The sequence below is a fragment of the Zalophus californianus genome, chromosome 14 (genome assembly GCF_009762305.2).
Source record: "Zalophus californianus isolate mZalCal1 chromosome 14, mZalCal1.pri.v2, whole genome shotgun sequence".
Lineage (NCBI taxonomy): Eukaryota > Metazoa > Chordata > Mammalia > Carnivora > Otariidae > Zalophus > Zalophus californianus.
Window position 1 is genome coordinate 38,785,277 of NC_045608.1, and position 24,054 is coordinate 38,809,330.

Below are 24,054 nucleotides of genomic sequence, written 5' to 3' on the forward strand. Positions count from 1 at the left end.
TTATGGAGACATTTAAATAAAATTGAAGCATGTTGCATAGTCAATATTTCTTATAAACTTACATGTAAAATCCTAAATAAAAAAATTAGTAAATCAAATTCAAGTTAAATGAAAATGATAATTCATCACAAACAATTGGGTTTATTCCAAGGACACGAGTTGTTTTAACATTTGAGAAGTAATGATTTCAATTTATTTCATTATTATAATAAAGAAAAATATGCATATGTTCATAAGGAACAATACAGAATAATGTATTTGATGAAACTCAACATCTAAGGTCAATGCTTTTTACAAACTGGTAATAGATGGGAACTTCCTTAATCTAATGAAGAGTACCCCCCCAAAAAAAAGAGTAAACACCATACTTCCAAGGTAAAAGAGAGCTTTTCCTGTGAGATTGGGAACTTTATCTGGTTCTTTTATTACTCTTACTACTAAATTCAGTATTGTAATGTGGCCTAGCCAGCACAGTAAGGCAATACATAAGCAAGCAAACAAATGAAATAAAGAAAAGTTGTAATGATTACAATAAAAAATAGAAGCGTTACTTGCAGGTGACACAATTATGCAAGTTGAAAATCCAAAATGACACAGACTAACTATTACCAACTTAAATTTAGCAAAATCATCAGGTACCCAAATATATTCCTTCATACCTGCAACAATTAAAAATATAATTTTAAATGATTTAGTTCAAAATAGCATCAAATATATCAAACCTTTAGGAATAAGTCAAATGAAAAATGTGCAAAACCATTTCATCAAATACTAAAGAAAAGTTAGTAAAACCTAGGAACCTAAGTAAATGGAAGGATGTAACATATTAAGGAATTACAAACTTGGATTAATGGATTTAAGACTTATAATTCTTATTAACAGATTAAAGTTAAGGAAGTCGATTCTTCCCAAATTGATCTATTGATTCAATATGATCCCAATAAAAAATGCTACCAAGTTTCTTCTGTATAAGCTAATTCTAAATTTCATTTGGAAATGCAAAGGGCTAATAATATTGGAAAAAATGTAAAAAAGGAAAAAAAACACAGGAGGAATTATTCTAGTGGATAACAAGATTTTTTATAAAGCTACAGTAATTAAGACAGCATGGCTTTTCTGCAAGGGTAGCCAAATATACCAGAGGAATAGAGCAGAGACTCTATAATCCATTGTATCCATTGTATCCATCTATAATCCATTGGCCATATGGATGGCCAATTTATGAAAAGGTCACATAGCTCAGCACAATGACCTGTTCAGTGAAAGGTGGTGGGGAAAATTGGATATCCAAATATACAAAATGAATCTTGACCCCTATACCATAGCATACACATAAAAAACTCAATTCCGGGTGAGCTGTAGATCTAAATGTGAAAGGAAAATATAATACAAATTTATAAAATGACATAGGGAAAGTCTTCTTCAACGAGCCAATAAAACTTATATAGGATAAGTTGGGTAAATGGGGCTGCATTTAAATTAAGAACTTTTATTTATTGGAGTGTACTTATGATGAGCACTGGGTGTTGTATGAAACTGTTGAACAGCTAAATTCTACACCTGAAACTAAGATTACACTGTATATTAACTAACTGGAATTTAAATAAAAACTTAAAAAAAATGTTATTCATCAAAATACACTATTGTGAATTTTAAAACAGCCGGAAAGTAGGAATATATGTGTGTAACAATGGGCTTGATTTTAGAAAATATATACATCTTTTTTAAACTCCCACAAGTCCAAAAAAAAACACAACCCAACCCAAAAGAAGAATGGAGAAGGGCATTTGGGCATTTGTGTGGGAACTGTACAGCTAACCAAATGGCCAATAGACACATGAAAATGTTGAATACCTTTAGTAAAGAGGAAAGTGCAAATTAAAACCACAGTACACTATATGTTATACTGCATATCAGAAGGGCTAGTTTTTAAAACTTAGGAGTAAAAAAAAACAGGAGAAAGTGTTAGCAAGAAGGTGAATTAGTAGGAACTCTCATTAACTACTAGAAGTAGTATAAAATGGTATAACCCTGGAAATCTGTTTAGCAGTTTTTATTAAATTTTGAAGTTCACATTCACTGTGCCCTGTTAATTTACTATTAGATATATATGTACAGAAATATATATGTATAAATGTAGAAATATATACAGTATATAAAAAACATACAGCAATATTATTTATAATAATCTCAAATTGAAAACCTTATTGACCATTAACAGAATGGATAAACAAATTTTGGTATATTCAAATAACGATAAACTAAAACAACAATAAAAATGAAAGAACTGTTATGTTCAATAACATGGTTATCAGAAATGTCGCATTGGGTAGAAAAAGCCATATACAAAAGAGTACATGATAGACTCTTAACCCTAGGGAACAAACTGAGGGTTGTTGGAGGGGGTCATGGGGTAAATGTGTGATGGCATTAAGGAGGGCACTTGATGGAATGAGCACTGGGTGTTATGTGCAACTGATGAATCACTAAATTCTACCTCTGAAACTAATAATACACTATATGTTAGTTAAACTGAATTTAAATAAATTTTTTTTAAAAAAAGAGTACATGGTAGATGATTTAGATAGATTTCTTTTTTTTTTTTCAAGATTTTATTTATTTGACAGAGAGAGAGAGAGAGAGACACAGCGGGAGAGGGAACACAAGCAGCGGGAGTGGGAGAGGGAGAAGCAGGCTTCCCGCCGAGCAGGGAGCCCGATGCGGGGCTTGATCCCAGGACCCTGGGATCATGACCTGAGCTGAAGGCAGACGCTTAACGACTGAGCCACCCAGGCGCCCCTGATTTAGATAGAGTTCAAAAACATGCGTCTCTTTTCCTCCCCGGCTGCTTGAAGCCTCGCCGCCATCATGAACGACACAGTAACTATCCGGACCAGGAAGTTCATGACTAACCGACTACTTCAGCGGAAACAGATGGTCATTGATGTTCTTCACCCTGGAAAGGCAACGGTACCTAAGACAGAAATTCGGGAAAAACTAGCCAAAATGTACAAGACCACACCAGATGTCATATTTGTGTTTGGATTCAGAACCCATTTTGGTGGTGGCAAGACAACCGGCTTTGGCATGATTTATGATTCCTTGGATTATGCAAAGAAAAATGAACCCAAACACAGACTTGCAAGACATGGCCTGTATAAGAAGAAAAAGACATCAAGAAAACAGCGAAAGGAATGCAAGAACAGAATGAAGAAAGTCAGGGGGACTGCAAAAGCCAACGTTGGTGCTGGCAAAAAGTGAGCTGGAGACTGGACAACAGAAGGAGTAAAGATGCTGCAGTGGCTTTATCTGTGGTGGTTGTGCAGATTTTTCATGAGAGGATCAATAAACTAAGAATGTTAATAAAAAAACATGCAAAAATTATCTGTGATGATAAAAGTCAGGATAGAGGTGATCTTTGGCTACACTCATAAGTTTACTCTGTTTCTTATATCTCTGTGTCTCTCTCCCTCTCTATATGTATATAAATTACATTGGCTTTTGGATATATATCTAAGGAAATAAGATCACTATATATATATTCTACTGGGTCTGTTTCTGAATAGTTTCCAGAATTTGTTCTGGGCTTCTGAAATTGGTTCTCTAATCTGATTAGATTTCAAGTCACTAATGACCATGTCTAGTAGTAAAGAGATCACTGATAGTCCAAGGCATGATGTTGCAATGGAGATACACAAAATATCCACGTTGGATACTTCTGATCAAATACTGACAAGAGGTAAGGTTCTGGATGACCATGTATTTGACACCTTACAACATTTTTTGTCAAACTAACAATTATAATGATAGTTGAAATATGGATGACTAATTTTTGAAAAGGTCACAAATATACAAAATGCACTGGTCAAAATGTGGAAAGGAACTGATGAGGTTAGGGATTTGAATTCCCAGCTCAAGGGCCACCCATATGACCAGAAAGTCTCTGCCCTGAAAGAGTCCCCTATCTCCTGTCACTGCAGAGCTCAGGTTGCTGAAAATCAAACCCAGCATTTCATCCTTTGAGTAGCTGAATTACAACACAAATTGAATTCCCCAACTTTCACAGTGTCTGCTGGTAAGGTGAGGACATTGATAGGGAAGAAATGAAATCCTGAAAATTGGAATGGGGACATATGGGATAATCTTGATGAAGTTTGGGATATGGAAACCCCTAAATTCTGATGAGTCTTCTTAGAAAGGACTCTAACAGTTTGGTTGGTTGGTTTACTGAAACATGAACTGAAATGTGGTCTACTCTAAATGAAATGGAAATGCCAGAACTGTCTTGGTATACGACAGTGGAATAAATCCAAAGGCTTAGAAATCCAAAGTTAAAATGGTTCTATCACTTAAAACATATTCATTCTGGGAGGATCCAGAAGACATATCTTGCCCCCCAACTGTGAGAAATAAATTTGTGAACAGAGCCCCAGTATCCCTGAAGAGCTCTGTGATTACTGTTCTCTCTAGGTCAGAATTATAGTGGCTTCTTGGTATATATCTGAAGAAAATGAAATAATCTCAGAGATATTTGGATCCCATGTTCATTGCAGTGTTATTTACAAGAGCCAACCGAAGTGTGCTTTAATGGATGAATAGATATAGAAAATGTATGTATGTATGTGTGTATATATATATATGCATATGTATGTGTATATATATTCACACGTATATATATTACACATATATTATATATAATGGAATGTTTATATATATAATATATAATGGAATATTTATATATATGTAATGTTTATATAGAAAATATGTATTATATATAATGGAATATTTTTCAGCCATAAAGGAGTAGAAAATCCTGTCATTTGTGACAATATGGATGGACCTTGCAGGCATTATGCTAAGTCATTAAGTCAGACAGAGAAAGACAAATACTGTATGATCTCATTTATACGGGGAAAAAACAGACTGGCCTCCAGGGACTGACGGTGGGAGAAGAGGGTGGCAAGGGTAGATGAAATGAGTGAAGGTGGTCAAAGCATACAAACTTCCAATTATAAAGTGAAAAAATTCTGGGGATGTAATGTAATAGAACTATGGTTAATAATACTGTATTCTAAATTTTGAAAATTGCTAAGAGAATAGATTTTAAATGTCACTACCAAAAAAATTACTGTAACTGTGAGGTAATAGATGTGTTAACCGACCTTATTGTGGTAATCATGTCACATGTATACATATACATATATCAGATCATTACATTGTATACCTTAAACTTACACAATGTTAGATGTCAGTTACATCTCAATAAAACTAGGGGGAGAAAGAAGTTACAGTGAGAACAGCTGCCATTGAATTATGAAACCTAAATGCAGTGGGGATAATTGGATCCCAGAGTGGCAGGAGCCAAGTGGTGCACTCAGCTGCCAAAGGCAAGGTGGACATGAATACCATAATGCACAGGAGAGTCAAAGCAGAACCAGAATAATCTGATTCATTCACAGAGACCTATGGCAACCAGATGGTTGATTACGGTATTTCTAGAAGTGAAATAGTTGGGGAGCCTACTAAACTCTGACTTGATCTGTATCAGTGGAAGAATTGTAGGTCAAGTAAACAAAAGTCTAACCTGAATCATAAAAACAGAGTAATGGCTTCCTAATAAATTCCAGACTTGAATCCAGAACCCCTTGAAAGAAGGAGTGTTGGCATCCTTATGAGGAAGACGCCACCACACTGTTAATTTTATACTGTTACTCTTTCTCCGGGCTTTTCCCCCAAGGGACATATCTTTTCACCAGGATGACTGTACATTGGGGGAGAAAAAAACAACAAAAAAGAAAAAAAAGGAAAAAGCTAATTTCTGTCATTCCCCATTTCATCAATGCCCATTTCTTTTTTTTTTTTAGATTTTATTTATTTATTTATTTATTTGCGAGAGAGAGAGAAAGCGCACGGAGCAGGACGAGGAAGAGAGAGAAGCAGACGTTCCATTGTGTAGAGAGCCCAACCAGGGGGCCTCCAAACCAAGACCCTGAGATCATGACCTGAGCCGAAGGCAGAGGCTTAACGGACTGAGCCACCCAGGCACCTCAATGCCTATTTCTATGATAAATATTTTTTAAAAGATTTATTTATTTATTTATTTATTTATTTATTTATTTATTTATTTGACAGAGAAAGACACAGCGAGAGAGGGAACACAAGTGGGGGAGTGGGAGGAGAAGCAGGCTTCCCGCTGAGCAGGGAGCCCGATACAGGGCTGGATCCCAGGACTCTGGGATCATGACCTGAGCCAAAGGCAAATGCTTAATGACTGAGCCGCCCAGGCGCCCCTATGATAAATATTTTTAACCATTTGCTCTTTTTAATTCATCTGATGATTTAACACTGTTATTTCTAATAGTATATTTATAATGCTATTTCTTGATTTACTGACTTTTAAACAGTGTCCATTAGCTCCCACACTGAAAGGTAAAGGAATGCCTTATTTTTCATTTGCTCTGAGTCTCTCCTCCGTCTACTAAATTTTACTAGTGCCATTATTGTGTTGTTTTTCTTCTTGTGGCTAGTTTTGTAACAATAAAAAAATATAGAATCTATTTTGATCCTCAGGGTTAAATAGTAAACTAATTGGGTTCATACCAGTGTTGCCTAGCCACTTGAAAAAGGACTTACCTCTAATTTGAGGAATATGAAAGCAATACTCTTGGAAGCATTTCTTTAAGAAAAATGCGTACCATTTTGACAATGAAGTCTTAAGTGTATTTGCATAACTTTTATGCATTGCCTACCATAAAACTCAGAGTGAAGAAGGAATGCAAAAATGAGTAATTCTCGTATCAAATAAATGATACAACAGTTTACCTTTTTTTTTTTTTTTTACTGCTACTGGTTTCATACCCTGAGAAAAATTTAAGGCAACCTCAATAAATGAGGAAAACTCCTGAAGGTGAATTTGACACTGTTGTGTAAATGTGAATGAGCATTTATTAGAGAAGCAGTTATAATGACAGACACCCAAATAACTGATGGAAAATCTCTGTGTAAAATACAGACTTGAAGGCGTCCATGCACCCTGAGGTTTATAGCATTATCAACAATAGCCAAACTATGGAGGGAGCCCAAACGTCCATCAACTGGTGAATGGTTAAAGAAGATGTGGTATACTGGGGCGCCTGGAGGGCTCAGTCAGTTAAGTGTCTGCCTTTGGCTCAGGTCATGATCTCAGGGTCCTGGGACTGAGCCCCACACCAGGCTCCCTGCTCATTGGGGAGCCTGCTTCTCCCTTTCCCTTTGCTGCTCCCCCTGCTTGTTCTCTCTCACTCTCTCAAATAAAAAAATCTTAAAAAAAAAAAAGAAGAAGCTGTATTTAAAAAGAACCACTCCGGGGGCGGAGCAAGATGGCAGAGGAGTAGGAGACCTAGATTTCGTCTGGTCTCAGGAATTCAGCTGAATAGGGATCAAACCATTCTGAACACCTACAAACTCAACAGGAGATCGAAGAGGAGAGTAGCAACAACTCTCTGAACAGAGAAGTGACCACTTACTGGAAGCAGGGACCCAACAAGTGGCAGAACCGGGGAGACTCCCCTTTCTCCCCCAGGAGCAGCGGCACGGGAACGCACCACAGGAGTCTGCTGGGTTTGGAGACTCCACACGGGGTCAGGTGCCAGAGATAGAAATGCTCGATCACAGGCCGGGTGAGCACGGAGTGCGGCCGGAGACCAGGGAGACGAGAGTGACTGCTTTTCTCTGGGGGCACACTGAGGAGCGGGGCCCCGAGTTCTCAACTCCTCTGGGCGGAGATTGGGAGGCCACCATTTTTGCCCTGGTCCTCCAAAGCTGTACTGAGAGCTTGCAGGGAACAAAAGCTCCTGAGAGCAAACCCGAGCAGCTTGCTTAGCCCGGACCGACAAGGGCGGGGCAATTCAGCCTCGGCAAAGACATTTGGAAACCACAGCAACAGGCCCCTCCCCCAGAAGATCAGCACAAACAGCCAGCAAGCCAAGAGCAAGTGTACCGATCAAGGAGAACGGGAGAACTCCAGCGCTAGGGGAATACTGCATATAGAATTCATGGCTTTTTTTTACCATGATTCATTAGTTCATCAAAGTTAATTTTTTTAACTGTTTTTTTTTTAATTTTTCTTTTTCCCTTTTTCAACCAACATTTATCAATCCCTTTTTAAAAAAAAAACATTTTTTATTTTTCATTTTTAGAGTCATATTTTATCCCTTCATAGTAGTTACCCTTATTTTTGGCATATATATATATAAGCCCCTCTCTTTTGAAAATTTTGAGATACAGTTTCTTCTAACAGAACAAAATATACCCTAAATCACTAGTGTATGGCTTTGTTCTACTCTCCTGCCTGATCACATTCTCTCCCTTTTTTCTTTTTCTTTTTAAATCTTCTTTCTTTTTTCAAACAACTTATCTTATCAATTCCTTTTATAAAATCTTTTATAATTTTCATCTTTACAGTCATCTTCCATCCCTTCATTGTATCAACCCTTATTTTGCACATATATGTCTTTCTTCCTTTAAAATTTTAGGAGGCACTTTTTTCTAACAGACCAAAATACACCCAAAATCTAGTGTGTGGCACTGATCTATGCACTAGCCTGATCATATTTGATCATATTCTGCTTTTTTTGTATTGTTCTGTTTTTGTTTTTATCTTTTTTTTTTCTCTTTCTTTTTTCTTTCTTTCCCTTTCTTTTCCCCGGGTTTCAGGTCTTTTCTGATTTCTATACAGTATATTTGCTGGGGACATTGTTACCCTGTTAGGATTTTGTTCTCTCATTCATCTATTCTCCTCTGGACAAAATGACAAGACGAAAAAAATCACCTCAGCAAAAAGAACAAGAGGTAGTACCATCAGCCAGGGACCTACTCAATACGGACATTAGTACGATGTCAGACCTAGAGTTCAGAACCATGACTTTAAAGATATTAGCTGGGTTTGAGAAAAGCATGGAAGTTATTAGAGAAACGCTTTCTGGAGAATTAAAAGAACTCAAATCTAACCAAGTCAAAATCAAAAAGGCTATTGATGAGGTGCAATCAAAAATGGGGGCACTAAATGCTAGGATAAATGAGGCAGAAGAGAGAATCAGTGATATAGAAGACCAAATGATGGAAAATAAAGAGGCTGAGAAAAAGAGGGATAAACAACTACAGGATCACGAGGGCAGAATTCGAGAGATAAGTGATACGATAAGACGAAACAACATTAGAATAATTGGGATCCCAGAAGAAGAAAGAGAGAGAGGGGCAGAAGTTATGTTGGAGCAAACAATAGCAGAGAACTTCCCTAATGTGAGGAAGGAAACAGGAGGCACAGAGAACCCCGCTCAAAATCAATAATAGTAGGTCAACACCCCGACATCTAATAGTAAAACTTACGAGTCTCAGAGACAAAGAGAAAATCCTGAAAGCAGCTTGGGAGAAGAGATATGTAACCTACAATGGTAGATATGTAACCTACAATGGTAGAAATATTAGATTGGCAACAGACCTATCCACAGAGACCTGGCAGGCCAGAAAGGACTGGCAAGATATCTTCAGAGCACTAAACGAGAAAAATATGCAGCCAAGAATACTATATCCAGCTAGGCTGTCATTGAAAATAGAAGGAGAGATAAAAAGCTTCCAGGACAAACAAAAACTAAAGGATTTTGCAAACACGAAACCAGCCCTCCAAGAAATATTGAAAGGGGTCCTCTAAGCAAAGAGAGAGCCTAAAAGCAGCGTAGATCAGAAAGGAACACAGACAATACACAGTAACAGTCACCTTACAGGCAATACAATGGCACTAAATTCATACCTTTCAATAGTTACCCTGAATGTAAATGGGCTCAATGCCCCAATCAAAACACACAAGCTATCAGATTGGATTAAAAAACAAGACCCATCAAAATGCTCTCTGCAAGAGGCTCATTTTAGACCCAAAGACACCCCCAGATTGAAAGTGAGGGGGTGGAAAACCATTTACCATGCTAATGGACACCAAAAGAAAGCTGGGGTGGCAATCCTTCTATCAGTCCAATTAGATTTTAAACCAAAGACTGTAATAAGAGATGAGGAAGGACACTATATCCTACTTAAAGAGTCGATCCAACAAGAAGATCTAACAATTCTAAGTTCTATGCCCCTAACATGGGAGCAGCCAATTATATAAGGCAATTAATAACAAAAGCAAAGAAACACATTAACAACAATACAATAATAGTGGGGGATTTTAACACCCCCCTGACTGAAATGGGGAGATGATCTAAGCAAAAGATCAACAAGGAAATAAAGGCTTTAAATGAAACACTGGACCAAATGGACTTCACAGACATATTCAGAACATTCCATCCCAAAGCAACGGAATACACATTCTTCTCTAGTGCCCATGGAACATTCTCCAGAATTGATCACATCCTAGGTCACAAATCAGGTCTCAACTGGTACCAAAAGTTTGGGATTATTCCCTGCATATTTTCAGACCACAATGCTTTGAAACTAGAACTCAATCACAAGAGGAAAGTCGGAAAGAACTCAAATCCATGGAGGCTGAAGAGCATCCTACTAAAAAATGAATGGGTCAACCAGGAAATTAAAGAAGAATTTAAAAAATTCATGGAAACCAATGAAAACGCAACTGTTCAAAATCTTTGGGATACAGCAAAGGCAGTCCTGAGAGGAAAGTATATAGCAATACAAGCCTTTCTCAAGAAACAAGAAAGGTCTCAAATACTTATACAACCTAACCCTACACCTAAAGGAGCTGAAGAAAGAAAAGCAAATAAAGCCTAAACCCAGCAGGAGAAGAGAAATAATAAAGATCAGAGCAGAAATCAATGAACTAGAAACCAAAAGAACAATAGAACAGATCAATGAAACTAGGAGCTGGTTCTTTGAAAGAATTAACAAGATTGATAAACCCCTGGCCAGACTTAATCAAAAAGAAAAGAGAAATGACCCAAATCCACAAAATCATGAATGAAAGAGGAGAGATCACAACGAACACCAAAGAAATACAAACAATTACAAGAACATAGTATGAGCAACTGTATGCCAGCAAATTAGATAACCTGGAAGAAATGGATGCATTCCTAGAGATGTATCAACTACCAAAATTGAACCAGGAAGAAATAGAAAACCTGAACAGACCTATAACCACTAAGGAAATTGAAGCAGTTATCAAAAATCTCCCAAAAAACAAAAGCCCAGGGCCAGATGGCTTCCCAGGGAAATTCTACCAAACATTTCAAGAAGAATTGATACTTATTTTCTTGAAACTGTTCCAAAAAATAGAAATGGAAGGAAAACTTCCAAACTCATTTTATGAAGCCAGCATTACCTTGACCCCCAAACCAGACAAAGACCCCATCAAAAAGGAGAATTATAGACCGATATCCTTGATGAATATGGATGCAAAAATTCTCACGAAACTACTAGCCAATAGGACCCAACAGTACATTAAAAGGATTATCCACCACGACCAAGTGGGATTTATCCCTGGGCTGCAAGGCTGGTTCAACATCCGCAAATCAATCAATGTGATACAATACATTAACAAAAGAAAGAACAAGAATCATATGATCCTCTCAATAGATGCAGAAAAAGCATTTGACAAAGTACAGCATCCTTTCTTGATCAAAACTCTTCAGAGTATAGGGATAGAGGGTACCTACCTCAATATCATAAAAGCCATCTATGAAAAACCTACAGCGAATATCATTCTCAATGGGCAAAAGCTGAGAACTTTTCCCCTAAGGTCAGCAACGTGGCAGGGATGTCCACTCTCACCACTGCTATTCAACATAGTATAAGAAGTCCTAGCCACAGCAATCAGACAACAAAAAGAAATCAAAGGTATCCAAATCAGCAAAGAGGAAGTCAAACTCTCACTCTTTGCAGATGATATGATACTTTATGTGGAAAACCCAAAAGACTCCACCCCAAAACTGCTAGAACTCATACAGGAATTCAGTCAAGTAGCAGGATATAAAATCAATGCACAGAAATCAGTGGCATTCCTATACACCAACAACAAGACAGGAGAGAGACAAATCAAGGAGTCGATCCCATTTACAATTGCACCCAAAACCATAAGATACCTAGGAATAAATCTAACCATGAGGCAAAGGATCTGTACTCAGAAAACTCTAAAATACTCATGAAAGAAATTGAAGAAGACACAAAGAAATGGAAAAATGTTCCATGCTCATGGATTGGGAGAACCAACATTGTGAAGACGTCAATGCTACCTAGAGCAATCTACACATTCAATGCAATCCCCATCAAAATACCATCCACTTTTTTCAAAGAAATGGAACAAATAATCCTAAAATTTGTATGGAACCAGAAGAGACCCCGAATAGCCAGAGGAATCTTGAAAAAGAAAAGCAAAGCTGGCGGCATCACAATTCCGGACTTCCAGCTCTATTACAAAGCTGTCATCATCAAGACAGTATGGTACTGGCACAAAAACAGACACATAGATCAATGGAATAGAATCGAGAGCCCAGAAATGGACCCTCAACTCTATGGTCAACTCATCTTTGAGAAAGCAGGAAAGAATGCCCAATGGCAAAAAGACAGTCTCTTCAACAAATGGTGTTGGGAACATTGGACAGCCACATGCAGAAGAATGAAACTGGATCATTTCCTTACACCACACACAAAAATAGACTCCAAAGGGTTGAAAGACCTAAACGTGAGACAGGAGTCCATCAAAATCCTAAAGGAGAACACAGGCAGCAACCTCTTCGATCTCAGCCGCAGCAACTTCTTCCTAGAAACATCACCAAAGGCAAGGGAAGCCAGGGCAAAAATGAACTATTGGGATTTCATCAAGATAAAAAGCTTTTGCACAGCAAAAGAAACAGTCCACAAAACCAAAAGACAACCGACAGAAAAAGTGCTCAACGTCGCTCGGCATCAGGGAAATCCAAATCAAAACCTCGATGAGATCCCACCTCACACCCGTCAGAATGGCTAAAATTAACAAGTCAGGAAATGACAGATGTTGGCGGGGATGCGGAGAAAGGGGAACCCTCCTACCCTGTTGGTGGGAATGCAAGCTGGTGCAACCCCTCTGGAAAACAGTATGGAGGTTCCCCAAACAGTTGAAAATAGAGCTACCATATGATCCAGCAATTGCACTACTTGGTATTTACCACAAAGATACAAATGTGGGATCCAAAGGGGTACGTGCTTGTTTATAGCAGCAATGTCCACAATAGCCAAACTGTGGAAAGGGCCAAGATGTCCATCGACAGATGAATGGATAAAGAAGTTGTGGTATATGTACACAATGGAATATTATGCAGCCATCAAAAGGAATGAGATCTTGCCATTTGCAATGACGTGGATGGAACTGGAGGGTGTTATGCTGAGTGAAATAAGTCAATCAGAGAAAGACATGTATCATATGACCTCACTGATATGAGGAATTCTTAATCTCAGGAAACAGACTGAGGGTTGCTGGAGTGGTGGGGGGTGGGAGGGAGGGGGTGGCTGGGTGATAGACATTGGGGAGGGTATGTGCTATGGTGAGTGCTGTGAATTGTGCAAGACTGTTGAATCACAGATCTGTACTTCTGAAACAAATAATGCAACATATGTTAAGAAAAAAGAAAAAGAAGAAGATAGCAGGAGGGGACGAATTGGAGTAAGTCAGAGGGGGAGACGAACCATGAGAGACGATGGACTCTGAAAAACAAACTGAGGGTTCTAGAGGGGAGGAGAGTAGGGGGATGACTTAGCCTGGTGATGGGTATTAAAAAGGGCACATTCTGCATGGAGCACTGGGTGTTATGCACAAACAATGAATCATGAAACACTACATCAAAAACTAATGATGTAATATATGGTGATTAACCTAACTATAAAAATTAAAATAAAAAAAGAAGATATGGTATATACATACAATGGGAATATTATGCAACCATCAGAAGGAATGAAATCTTGCCATTTGCAATGACATGGTTGGAGCTAGAGTGTATGATGCAAAGTGAAGTAAGTCAGTCACAGAAAGACAAATACCATAGGATCTCACTCATATGTGGAATTTAAGAAAGAAAAGAGGTGAACATAAGGGAAGGGGGAAAAGGAAAAAAAGGAGAGATGGAAACAAACCATAAGAGACTCTTAACAATAGAGAACAAACTGAGGGGTGATGGAGGGAGGTGGGTGGGGGGGGTAAATGGGGGATGGGCATTAGGGAGGGCACTTGTGATGAGCACTGGGTTTTGTATGTAAGTGATGAATCACTGAAATTCTACTCCAAAAACCAATATGGCACTGTATGTTCACTGAAATGTAAATAAATAAATATTAATTAATTAATTAATTAATTAGATTCCATTAATATAATGAAAACATGGCACATAATTCCCCCCTCCCCTGCCAAAAAAAGAAAGAAAATCTTTATGGGAATGCCCCTGATTCTCAGATCTGTGAGCCCAGTTGCTGAAAAACTAATTTTGTTCATAATAGTGGTGAGTTCTCTCCTCCCAGGAAAGGAGTGCCTCTAGCAGGTGGGTGTTGCCAGACAAAACTGACTTTTTCCCACTTTCCGCTTCTCCATTGTTGTTAATACCCAAGACCCAGAAAGAAAAAAAGAAGAAAGAACCTGAATCTTGCTGAGAATCTGCCTCCCAAGAGACTCTGTGTTAACAGTTTTCAAACTTTATTCAAGCAATGGTTCTGAGGAACAAAAGCACTTAGAAAGAACCACTCAGTCTGTTTCTGTGGCTTTTTTTTTTTAATTTTTAATTTAAGTTCAAGTTAGTTAACATAGAGTGTATTATTAGTTTCAGGGGTAGAATTTATAGTGATTCATCAGTTGCGTATAACACCCAGTGCTCATTACAGCAAGTGCCCTCCTTAATGCCCATCACCCAGTTACCCCATGCCCCCCCCCACCTCCCCTCCAACTACCCTCAGTTTGTTTCCTATAGTTAAGAGTCTCTTATGGTTTGCCTGCCTGTTTCTGTGGCTTCTTAAAGAGGGAAAGGAGCTAAAGCAGTGCTTCTCTGAATAAGACGCCAAGAGTAAAAGAGAAAATGTTACCACCTGGCCTTCAGATCTACTCCAGTCTCTTTCTCACTCTATTTTATGGAATTCATCCATTCCTAATACCTAGTTTCCAATTTACTAGGTTATTGGCCTTTTTCATTTTAACCTTCCTGGTAAATTCTACTTCAAAAAATTCAGAAGTACATATGCTTCCTAATAGTAGAACAGTGCAGAAACAAGAAAACCCTGATAAGCTCTGGCCCCCCATTTTCCCCACCCATCTCCCCTTGGGGACCCAATATTGATAGCCTGGGGTGCCTTCTGCCCCACCATTCTCTAGATAAGGGAGAGGCATTTTTAATAGAATGAGAATATTACTTGGCATCTTCTCTTTCTTATTTCAAAATTTATGGTGGATATTCATCCAGGTCAATGAATATGGAGCTAAGTCATTTTAAAACTAACTGCATGTTTCGGTCACCAGCTGCTGCCTACTTAACAGCTATTTTCTCCTTCCTTGCAAACAGAACCTTGATTTTATTCAAGTATCTAAGAGAGCAGCAATATGCTTAGGTAAGGTCAGACTCTCAAGCCCCAAGGGAATGATTCACGATTGGTCTATAATTCAGGCTCTATATCAGTCTTAGTAACTCATTACCTTGTTTGCTTGTTGGTTTCTATACAGTTTTTATTGGAAGTATAATATCAATACAAAGAAGTATCCACAAATCAGTAATCACCTTTACGAAGCAAAATACCCATAGAAATATTACCCAAATTAAGATATAGAACATTACCTGCATCTCGGAAGACTACCTCACAGCCCATCTCATGCATCACCCTCCCCCAAAGCAATCAGCATTTCATGTTTATAACTATAGATTAACTAAAAACTAAAGATTTGCCACTTTTTAAATGCTATACAAGCTGAACATAAAGTATATATTCTTCTGTGTCTGGGTTCTATTGTTCAACATTCCATCTGAGATTCACCCATGTACTTATTATATACCATTATGTTCTCTCTTTCTTATCATTCTCTGTCTTGAGATCTTGAGGCTCTTTAGAGATCAGTTTACTACTGATTTCCCCTATCACTCCTCAAACATTTGGAAGCACAGCCATATCCAAACTCTGAGGGCCCAGCTATGAAGCAGAAAGCTGACTCTACATTCCTTCCTTCCTTCCTGTATTGTTCACTGCCTTGAGCATAGGGGCATCTTCTCCCTTGGCCAATCCCCTATGACCTGAGTCACTGTTTATCTCTTTTGCCTTGTTTTACGTTTTCTCAATCCAGATATTGAAATATCTTAGTTCGGTTATTTTTCATTAAGTTTCTGAATGTTTTTCTACTCTGTTTTTCCCTGTCCTCTCCCCCAGGGAATACCTTTCAACTAACTCCCTTCTACGTGAAGTCAACTTGAATACCTCTTTTTAGAAACATACTTGTGACAGACACAAGTTAGTATATGTTACCCTAAAATCCATTCTCTCTCTTCTCTTTCCAATATGGCATATAGCTGCCCATCCACACTCCACATTTCCTTGTATCCTATGCTGCTTGGTGGAGCCATGTGACTTTATTTTCACCAATGAAGTGTGAATGAACTATGTGCACAAATCACACATCATCTCCCTAAAAAGAAATGACTTTCCCTCTACCATTTTCCTTTCCAGTTTTTTTGTTCTGACCATGTATATGGTACAATGAGCCAGCTTTTACTGTATAGATGAAGATAATGCCCTACATTCCAGAACAGGTCTGTCCAATAGAAATATGTGAGCCACAAACATACTTTTAAAAATTTTTTTTAAAGATTTATTTATTTTAGAGAGAGAGGTTGCATGTGCATGAGCAGAGGGAGGGTCAGAGGAGAGGGAGAGAATCTCCAGCAGACTCCCCACTGAGTGCAGAGCCCAATGTGGGGCTCGACCTAATGACCATGAGATCATGATCCTAGTTGAGACCAAGAGTCAAATGCTCAACTGACTGAGCCACCCATGCACCCAATAATTTAAAATTTTCTAAACAAAAAAGTGAAAAGGATGGATGAAATTAAATTTAATAACATATTTTCTTTAACTTGATACATCCGAAAACTTATTTCAACACTGAGTCACTATGAAGTTATTAATGAGACATTTTGAGGTGTTGGGTTTTATTTTCATACAAAGTCTTTGAAAACTAGTATGTATTTTATACTTGCAGCATGTCTTAATTTGGACTAGCCATATTTCAAGAGCTCAGTAGGAATGCCTGGGCAGTGGCTGCCATACTGGACAAAACAATTCTAGAGGATCGCAGAGCAACAGGACAGAAGGAAGTTGGATCCCTGGTGTAGATTCTCCCAGCCTCCCTGGACTAACTCGCTATACATATTATGTGAAAAGTAAATTTCCACCTTGTTGGAGCCAGTATTTTTTTTTTTTTAAGTTTCTTTATTACAGAAGCTTAGCCTGTGTCTTTACGAATACACTCACACTTAACAGTAATTCTAATACAGCACCTCTCTGAAAATTCCTATGTTCAAAGCTGGAGGCTTTATACAATATCTAAAATTGAGTCCAAACAGAAGAAGCTCTGGTAATATCACACTAAGGAAGTATCTGGAAGGCCAGATATTCTGTAATAAACTATGCACCACTCTCATCTAGTTTTTATTTTCCAACCATCTATTGAACCCACACCTCCATTAGCTTCTCTTGAACGTTTTTCTTTGGAAAATGTTTTGTAAGAACGGCATAAGACAGAATTAAAAGTGATACATGTAAGATGGGATAAGACCCAAAGAACAAAAAGAGAAGTACAAATAAAGTTGAGGGATGGGAGAAGTCAGGCATAGCAAGACAGGGTAAAATTACTTGTTAAAAGAGAAAATCATTGAAGCAGTTCATCGAACTTTCCAAGATATTTTACATTTTGCTATATTCCAGATACTGGACTAAACCAACCTAGACTGGGGCACCAGAAAGACCTCTGGTGGATAGGACACAGGGACCGAGTCATGAAGCATGTGTAGAAATAAGTCAACTGACAAGAAGTAGAATACTAGCAGAAGGAGAAGCATGTGTAAAGGCCCTGGAGGAGTCCCAGAAGGACACATTTTGGAGACCCCAGGCATTCGTTTTGATGAAAATACAGATTGCAACAGTGGAGAGTAGCTGGAGATGAGATCAGTGGGGTAAATGAAAAGGGTGGCTTTCAAAAGGCTTCGAGGTCCCTGTCGAAGGGACCTCTGACGATGTTCAGTGTGGTGTCACAGACCTGGCTGGTGGTGATGACAAGATCAGATCTGCCTGATAATGAATACGACATTACAGATGTGAAACTGATAGGATATTGACCAAAATGGTGGATTTAAGGCTAGGGCTCAGGTTTCTGATATTGGTGATAAGATGACTGCCGGTCCCCTATGTTGAGAAGGACACAGAGCATTTCGAGAGCAGGATGACTTGTACGGTCTTGGGAAAATGAAGCATGTTAGAAAGTTGGTAAGTGAATCCAACCAGGGAAGAGGAGCCTAAGACACTATCCTAGGGGATATCAACATTTAAGGGATAGACTGAGAAGGAAGATCAGAGAGACAGAGAGAGAGCGAGCTCATAAAAGCCAAGGGTAAGAACATTTTAGGGCAAATGCTGTTAGGCCTGAGGGCTGGAACATGTCCTTTGGCTCTAGCAATAAGGTAGGTGATGATTTCAGGGGGGCACTCTCTGGGGCAGCAGGGGTAGAAGCCAGGTAGAAGTGAATGAAAGAGGGAACTGCAATAAGAAAGCGGAATGATCATGACCGTCCACCCTTTCAAAGAGCCTAACTCCTAAGAAAGGAAATCACAATCAGGAGACAAGGGAGGAGTTGTTGTTGTTGTTGTTGTTTTAATAGATTATATAAATGTTTAATGCTGAGGACGTTCTCTAGTCAAATGGAAGAACTTATATCCTAGAGAAATGATGATCCCCGGAGCATCATCTAAAGCAAGATCCTTCTCCTGAGACAGGAAAGGGGAAGCAGTTAGTGCTAAGACCACGAGTCTGTGGAACAGGCAGTAAAAAGCAGGGAGGGGAGGGAGTTTTCTATTTTCTCAAAACTCAGGGAGGACCTCTGCCAAGTGAGGGTGGACGACGCTGGCTCTGGATCCAGAGGGCAGGGCTAACCTTTTCAGTTGCACCCTTTGTTCCTGGGCTTCTCAGCTGCCTGGGCTTCCTGACACATAGATCGGGATAGGTCCTGGGTCTGAGGAGGGTTAGGGCTTTGCCAGGTAGAAAAGGAGGAAAAGATGAGCAAGGGAAGTGAGGGTTTGGGGGCGGGTGGGGAACGAATTGAATGAAGTTTCTTTGGAGTTTACTGGACAGGGATCTTACAAGCTTAGTTTTATTCAATTTTTTCCTTCTATAAAGGGAGAGACTGAAGAACTTTTCCAAAGTCACAGCTCCCTGCTGGCGGAGTAGTGGCTAAAATTCAGAACTTCTGATCCTATGTCTTTTGAGGGGTTTCTGTCCCAGCTGTTTTTTGTTCCATACTTGCCCTTGGGCACTAACTTTTTTGGTGGATGATTAGAAAGCAGTCATCTAGCATTTGGGAGAAGGCAAGTTTGCTTTGCCTCTGACCTTGCTTTTGAGCCTTACTGAGTAATTAGTTGCTCCTTGCAGCCACCGGCTGCTTGAATTTACCTATTAGCATTTGAAAACCTTTCCTCTTTTGGCTGTTTTCCAGCAGACAGGAGGGAAGCGCAGGGTTAGTAGACGAGGAAAGGAAATTTTATGAGACTAAGCAGCGATTGTAGCATGCCCCACGTTGGAGAACTTTTAAAATCTTTTCCTATTTTTCTCCAGTCATCGTGTAGTCTTTCCTAATGTCTATTCCTTTCATCTCACTTTGAATATTTCCTCTTTGATTTTACGGTCATCTCTGTTACAAGTAGAAACAGTAATCGTTGGGATTGCGATCTTTGCGAAATAGCAAGGGATTGACTCCTTGTGATATGTCACAGATCTTTCAATCACCACCTTCTGGATAGATGACATGCTGAAAATGCATTATCATACCTCTGATCCAATCATTTTCTGAATTGAATGTAGCCTCGGTCTCTGTCTCAGTGGTTATCAGGCTAATTCTAAAAAGGAAAAGGGCCTGCTACCAATCAGAATTAATCTGAAATGTGGAGGATATATATTTCAAGGACTTCATTTAAGCTTAAACACAATTATATAAATGATCTCAGATCAGTATTAAAATCATTTCCATTCCCGCAAATGAAAGATATCATTGAACTTTACAAACCCTCAGATAATAATGAAGTAGGAATACTATAAAATACAGATCTTTAAGAGAAGACAACGACTATGAGAACTGGACTGTCAGCAGTGTTTAAGTGCTTACGTTGGATTAACATTTTATTTTGTTGGACATCACCACCTAACTCAGGATTAGCGTTAACCAAGTTCAGCAAATAAAAATACAGAACGCTCAGTTCAATTTGAATTTCAGATGAACAACAGATCATTTTTAGTATAATTATGTACACTTGCATACAAATGTATGCCTGGTTATCTAAAATTCAAATTTCATAGGCCTGTATTTTATCTGGCAACCTTACTCTGGATCCTCATAACTCTAGCATGGTGTAAAAACCACCTTCATCACCAGCTTGGGGGGGGTACACTTCTGAGGTATCTTCCCTTCCTTGTCCTTGTATCTTTGGGCATATGTGGAATTATGGTGGGGCCAGTGTCTGCCACCCAGGCTGAAGACAGGGTGAGGGGTTCCGCGGTATCCACAGAATCAGCACATGTGTAGAGTGGCCGGGAGGCTGGAGGGCAGGAGGCAGAGACCAGGGACCCTCACACAGTGCTTTCATCCCCTACAGAACATCCTCCACAAAACCGGTAAGATTTCACACCTGCCTCCTTGTATTTTTTGATTTTTTTGGAAGGCATAATCTTAGAATTGTTTCAATTCCGGTATAGTTGACGTATAATATTAGTCTCAAGTGTACCTAGGGATTCAACAATTACACGCATGGGGAAGCGCTCACCACGTTAAGTGTACGTAAATGCATCCTTCTAGTACAGCCCAGATAGAACTCTCTCCTCTCAAGTCAGCAAATGAAGCTTTAATCTAAATGTATTCCCAACTAATATTAATGCCCGCGTATTAATGAAAGTTCCTCAGCCTCCTCCCAAGGCCTTCCGTATCTTTATTTTACATTCCTGGACTGGAAGCCAACAACTTTAATTGCGAGGTTTTTCTTTGTTGTTCTTAGGAGTGGTAGTTGGTGGGGAGGGGCTGGTCAGGATATTAGAAACAAGTTATCCACTGGCCAAATGGAAGGACAGTAAGGTTTTCCTTAAACTTTAATGTTTTGGGTAGTACTGTGGGGGGACTGGAGTGGGGAGGGGGGTGGTGGCTGTGTACTTGAGCCCTCCTTTACGCTCTGCCCCATCTTAAATAACACCCGAGGGCCATTTGATTATTCACAGCCCAGTGACCATTATAGAGCAGTCCGTCCAGAATTGCAGATCCTGTTAAGTCTAGGAAAACATTTTATGAACTCCCACCCCACCCCCAACCTTCTACCCCTTTCATGATAAACACTGCCTGCGATATGCCTATGACTGCACCAAGTCCCTACCAGGAAGATACTCCTAAAGTATTCTTAGAAGTGTGTGTATATGTATATTCATTCACACACACACAGAAACATATAATACCTGGTTAAGAATAAATATAATATATATTCAAGGCAGAAAAGTTAGGAAATACCAAAAAGGTATTCAAAAGGAAACAAATCACCCACAATCCAGAGATAACGACTACTAATATTTTGAAATATGTTCTTTCAGTTTTTCTCACGCACAATTTTTTTACATATGTGAAATCGTATTTCCTCGTTTACTATCGAGTTGTTTCCCAGCATCAGACCTTGCTTTGGAAGAGGATGGGTACGCCTTATGACTCTGTGCGACATACTGAGAAATTCGGTGTTGAAATTTTGTAATCCTTTAAGACTCTCCCAAATGATCTTTCCGAAAGAAAACTGCCCTTGGCAGTGATGACCTGTGCCTTTAGACTTGTAGCCTCAAACTCTCATTAAGGAAGTCATTGTCATTTTTGTTTTTTTAATAAAGATTTTATTTATTCATTTGAGAGAGAGAGCACAAGCTGGGGTGGGGGGCGGAGGGAGAGAGGAGCAGAGGGAGAGGGAGAAGCAGATTCCCCGCTGAGCAGGGAGCCGGAAGGGGGCTCAATCCGGGCACACCGGGATCATGACCTGAGCCAAAGGCAGACGCTTAAGGACTGAGCCACCCAGGTGCTCCCAGTTATTGTCATTTTTGGAAGAACAATTTTTATAGGTGTTCATAAAGACCTGTGTGGTATTTTTTTAGGTTCTGTAACTCGTACTCGTAAATAGTGCATCAAAGCAGCGTTCTCCTAGAAGCGTCTCTACTACTCTCCAGTCCTTCGTGAATTTAACTCACCATGTGAATGTCTGAGGGGGGATTAAAGCTCAGTTGAAGGAGCCAAACACTGGCTTAATCATGACACTCGGCTCAAGAGGCAGCGAGGGCTGCCTGATGTAACTGCCCTAGAACCAGCCCAGTCCCACCTCTGCTTCAAATGAGATGGGTAATCTTAGGCACATCTTTGTCTCTATAGGCCTCACTTTCCTTATCTATAAAAGGGAAGCATAGACTAGATGAGCTAAGCCTTCTTTCACCTTTGACATTCATGATTAAAATCAGAGTCCAAAACAAGAGGAATGTTCTTATATCATTTTCCCAGAGGTGCCCAGGAGTCTGGGGCCAGATGCCCAGTGGGCAACACTTCATGATCATGTAACCCCTGAAGTCTGGCAGAAGTAACACTGTTGCCACTGACCTGAAGGGGCCCTTTCCCCCCTCCTAACACCTGCCATCATGAAATAGCTCCACCATCACAGGTGTTCCCAGTTTCTGGTCTATTTGGAATTACATGGATTCCAAGTCTACCTGAAGCCTATCCTTCTCCACATCAACTGGGGACAGATTCAAATTCAAGAATGCCTGTTGTAACTTTTGGTTGCTTCTCTACCTAGAAACTAATGAGGCTCCAGGAAGCTAGACACATAATAAGAACCCAATAAATGTTTATTTAATAAATGAATGAATGGTAACTAACTAGGTATACTTAGGGTCATGCATCCTTTCAGAGGGAACATGTGATACTGGATTGAAAGAATCCCTGTATTTTTCATAATTTTCTAAATGTAAGGTTTAAACTATTTGCATGTATAAAGTACTAAGTAATTTTTACTTCAGTGGGAGATTCCATATGCTTTAAGCCAAATTCATCTTTCTGATACAGATGTTGGACCAGATGAATATTATATTTAGAGGATATATATGGAATTTATCTCAGCCTCATTTTTCCCTTATTATTCCCCTGAGCATCATTGTAGTGCAGTATAAATACAAAATAAGTAACCTAAATGCACACAGAAGATAGAATATGGTCGTGTCAAAGCAAAGTTATTTACATTTATAGATTACCTTCTCTGTGCCAGATACTGTGCATATTCTGACATAATTGTCTTTAAAAACCTCACAGCAATTCGATGAGGAGGTAAATTTTAATTCATCTCCTCTGCTTTGGAGAGATTTTTCATGCCTTAGGGCACACGAATGGTAACAGAATTGAGCTTCAAACGTAGGGTGGATATATTTTAAAGCTCATACTATTTTCATCGTCTGAAATAAAAGCAATGTTAGATAAAAGGTCATCTTTATCAAATGGGATTGGTTAAAGGAGTGGAAGAAACCCAAGGGACCACAGACATCAAATAAAAGATAAAAGTTCATGGATTTTTAATAGAACTAAAGGTTACATGTGCTTCTCCATCCCAGCGCTGAGATCCTTTTGTGAATTGTCAACTATATCACCTCTATCTCCTAACCTTATTGTTTCATTTGGTTTGTTCAGGGGAATATGGAGTGGGGAGCAGTGATCGGGGACTCAGAAGATTCTAGCATCAGCAGGGCCACCTGTTACCTGTTGCATCCTAGATGAGTCATTTACCTTCCGAGTCTTGGTTTCTCCATTTC

The 24,054-nt window shown here is 39.1% G+C and overlaps 2 protein-coding genes across 3 annotated transcripts in view; one reads left to right on the forward strand and one right to left on the reverse strand.

Moving 5' to 3' along the window:
- LOC113912558 overlaps positions 1 to 24,054 on the reverse strand; it is an 84,575-nt gene that overhangs the window by 44,064 nt on the left and 16,457 nt on the right. The gene's annotated exons all lie outside the window — the stretch shown is intronic.
- LOC118356252 (40S ribosomal protein S24-like) lies at positions 2,832 to 3,261 on the forward strand. The gene has a single exon (XM_035723905.1). It carries the CDS (start codon positions 2,869 to 2,871, stop codon positions 3,259 to 3,261), a length of 393 nt encoding a protein of 130 aa, XP_035579798.1. The 5' UTR covers positions 2,832 to 2,868.